Source organism: Trachurus japonicus, chromosome 21 (assembly GCF_045865225.1).
Source record: "Trachurus japonicus isolate A0001 chromosome 21, Traja_1.0".
In the NCBI taxonomy this organism is placed as follows: Eukaryota; Metazoa; Chordata; class Actinopteri; order Carangiformes; family Carangidae; genus Trachurus; species Trachurus japonicus.
In genome coordinates this window covers 12,683,231-12,686,475 of record NC_140927.1, presented here as the reverse complement: position 1 = coordinate 12,686,475, position 3,245 = coordinate 12,683,231, and the positions used below count along the sequence as shown (strand labels likewise).

The 3,245-nt window shown below is 38.5% G+C and overlaps 1 protein-coding gene across 1 annotated transcript; it reads left to right on the top strand.

Moving 5' to 3' along the window:
* The first annotated feature begins 437 nt into the window (after window positions 1–437).
* Window positions 438–3,015, top strand: LOC146964848 (N-acetyllactosaminide beta-1,3-N-acetylglucosaminyltransferase 3-like). The gene is made up of 2 exons (XM_085764252.1): window positions 438–445; window positions 1,911–3,015. The coding sequence occupies exons 1-2, from the start codon at window positions 438–440 to the stop codon at window positions 3,013–3,015; spliced, it is 1,113 nt and encodes a 370-aa protein (XP_085620378.1).
* The last annotated feature ends 230 nt before the right edge of the window (window positions 3,016–3,245 follow it).

Below are 3,245 nucleotides of genomic sequence, written 5' to 3'. Positions count from 1 at the left end.
CATTGTTTTACAACATACACATGCAACAGTGGGGCTTACAAGCATTGCTACATTTTTCACAACCAATTCAAAGCACTGATGATCAGTGTTTCTGCTCACTGTCACAAGGGTTGGGCCTGCTTATCTCCCTCCTTCATTTCTCACTCAGACAACAAGTTGAGGTAAAAAATGAGAATAATTTACAGTACCCCCAGGCCCTGGGCAATGGTCATCTCATTGAGTCAGGGCTGTTTTATTTTCTCTCCCTGGGGAGTTTAACCTGTATTACTGCATGTATGCCTCAAATTCTCATTGGTTCAACTCTTTGCTATTTGTATCATGTGGGTTTGTTGAAATGACATTCCACCTCATCACCAAAAACTAGCCCATTTAGTAAATAATTTCAGTCTTTACCTGGCTTTCAAAGGGATACGGAGCATTGGCTGACATCTACCAACATGCGCAGGTAAGTTTGATTTGTCTAACAATCATTATCTTATATAAAATAGGTAGCCCTCTACATGTAATACACTTGTGTTACGAAATTCTCCTTGGAGAAACCCTTTAAAAACTGCAATAGAAATGGTCTGCCAGTGCCTACTATGTTATTTTTGTGCATAGTGGTGTCATTTCTTGGAGTATCCTCAAGTGCTTCATATCTCTATGATCTGTACAACCTAAGCTAAAAGGTTATTAAAGTCAATGGGCAATAATAACTTAGAAAAGTTTCAAAATTATGGCATGAAAAGAATTACAAAAATCTTTTTTAAATCACATTTTACTTAATAAATACACAAAAAATGGTGATCCAAAACATATCTAAAGGTACAAAAATAAACAAAATATTCCTGAACACTATAGAAGTCATTGCAACAATGTATCTTTTTTGCTTTTGAGATATGCTTATTCTTAGGAACAGAGTGCAAAGGCGTTTTTATAGTTTCATCTGCAATACAAGGCAGCAGAAATATATACAGTACATTGGCATTTTTGTCTACTGTCATTTAATGGAGTATCTTTAAGTACTTTATATCCCTAGAATCTGTACAGTATAAACAAAAAGATTATGGAGCACTAATATCTGATAAAATTGAAATTGTAAGAAAAGAAAATATAAATTCAGACGTTTTTCTTTTTCATGAAACTGTACTAAATGAAAAGACAACAAGATTTATTGAAAGCATCTCTAAATGTAAATGTAAGAAGAGCAGTTAGTAGGCCTAACAGTTTTTTTTTTTTACTCAACGTTGCATATAGAAGACAAGTATGATCAGGCTTGCCAAAAATGATGGGACTGTTAAGCCCAAGTTATTATGTGCAGTCTGTGTCTGATGGCTTGTTGAGAGCGCATAACACTGGTTTGTTATTACTGATGAGAACGCACACATCATGTGGATATGTTTTGTACTGTTATGTTGGAATGGAGAAAGATACATTCTTTTGAATGTTTGTGGAAGTGTAACCAAGTGTACCAGTTTGTTGAAAATAAATTTGGCACATCCAATGTCTTTGCTGGTGCACACCCAATGTCTCTTTTCTGGCACGCCACTGATATACCAAAACACTCAAATAGATATATTAACGGTTTACACCTATAGATGTTTATGTAGAAAAGGGGCTAGAACACCTGCTTGTTTTAAGCATGTCATGACACACCAGCCCTCGACATTCAACCTGATACTCCTCCCAAATACTAAAATGCATATTAGAAGGGGGTTGGAATATCCAGCAGCCTTTTTCAGTCATTCATGAAGAAGTGAACTGGGTGTTACAGTGACTCACTATCACAGTGTATGAAACAAGAGGCAAAAAGAGGTCTGTCAGGAGGTTCTTAGGCCATTAGTGTGACTCTGTGATCATATTTTTTTATACACTGCTAAATGTCTGATTGAGATGTGCTGATAATTCTAAGTATTTTTTTTAAACTGCAGGCAAACAATAATCAACACAGTGGTAATCCTGCTGTTGGGGGCTCTTGCTTTGGCTGCTTATTTGTATCAAGATTCTTTTCAAGACGACTTTACCCTCCTGGAAGAAGATGTGAAACAGGCCGTCAGTGTACCAAAGCCAAGTGTCAAAGAGTCTTTTAAATGCGAGCCAAATCTGACTGCTGCCAGCCTCCCAGGCGTCAACGAATATCCCAACTTTATGAAGGACATGCTCTTATATCGTCACTGTCGTAACTACCCCTTGATACTGGACGTCCCTGACAAATGTGGAGGAACTGAAAATCCCATGGACATCTTCCTTCTGCTGGTCATCAAATCCTCCTCCACCAGCTTTGAGCGCAGAGAGGTGTTGCGGAAAACTTGGGCGCAGGAGAGGGTATACAATGGTATGTTGATTCGAACAATTTTCATGCTCGGAACGAATGGTGAAGGATTTGAGAAAGAGAGATGGAACCACATAATCGCAGCAGAGCAAAAGAGGTATAATGACATTCTCCAATGGGACTTCATGGATACTTATTTCAACCTCACCTTGAAACAGTCACTGATTTTTGATTGGCTGGATGAAAATTGTCGTCAATTTCGCTTCCTGTTTGACGGTGATGATGACATATTTGTCAGCACAGACAACCTCGTTGACTATCTCCAAAGCCTTGACAATGATGGAAGCAAGCACCTTTATGTGGGCCATATGATGTGGGGGAACCCCATCAGAGACCCACATACTAAGTATTTTGTTCCAAAAACTTTGTATGAGCCAGACGAATATGCTCCCTACTGTAGTGGTGCGGGTTACTTCATGTCTAGGTACACAGCTATGGCCATCCACAAGGCGTCCAAAAGAGTTCCCTTAATTACCATGGAAGATGCTTACATGGGGCTGTGTTTGCAAGAAGCTAAACTCGAGCCCAGGCATCACATTGGTGTTATGCCGTTCGGATGGAAGCTCCCTACCGAAAAAATAGATCAGCTTGACCCTTGCTTTTTCAGAAATGTGCTAGTGTTACACAGACTCGTATCATCTGATATGTTCGTTGTGTGGGACAGAATGCATGACCCCAATCTGAAATGTGGTGTCTCAAAGTAAAGTAAATGTTGCTGTTACTAAAAGGTATTATGGGTATTACTAGGTATTATTAGGTATTGGGTATTGGGTATCACATTCTGTATAGCTCTTGATTTTATGTACATGCTCAACATTAGAGCTCACAATTTTCAAAATAAAGCAACACCTGACAATAAAGAACAACTTGGTTGGAAAAGCTGCGTATTTGTTCATTGTTCTGTACTAATTAAAAAACATTTTCTAATTTTAAG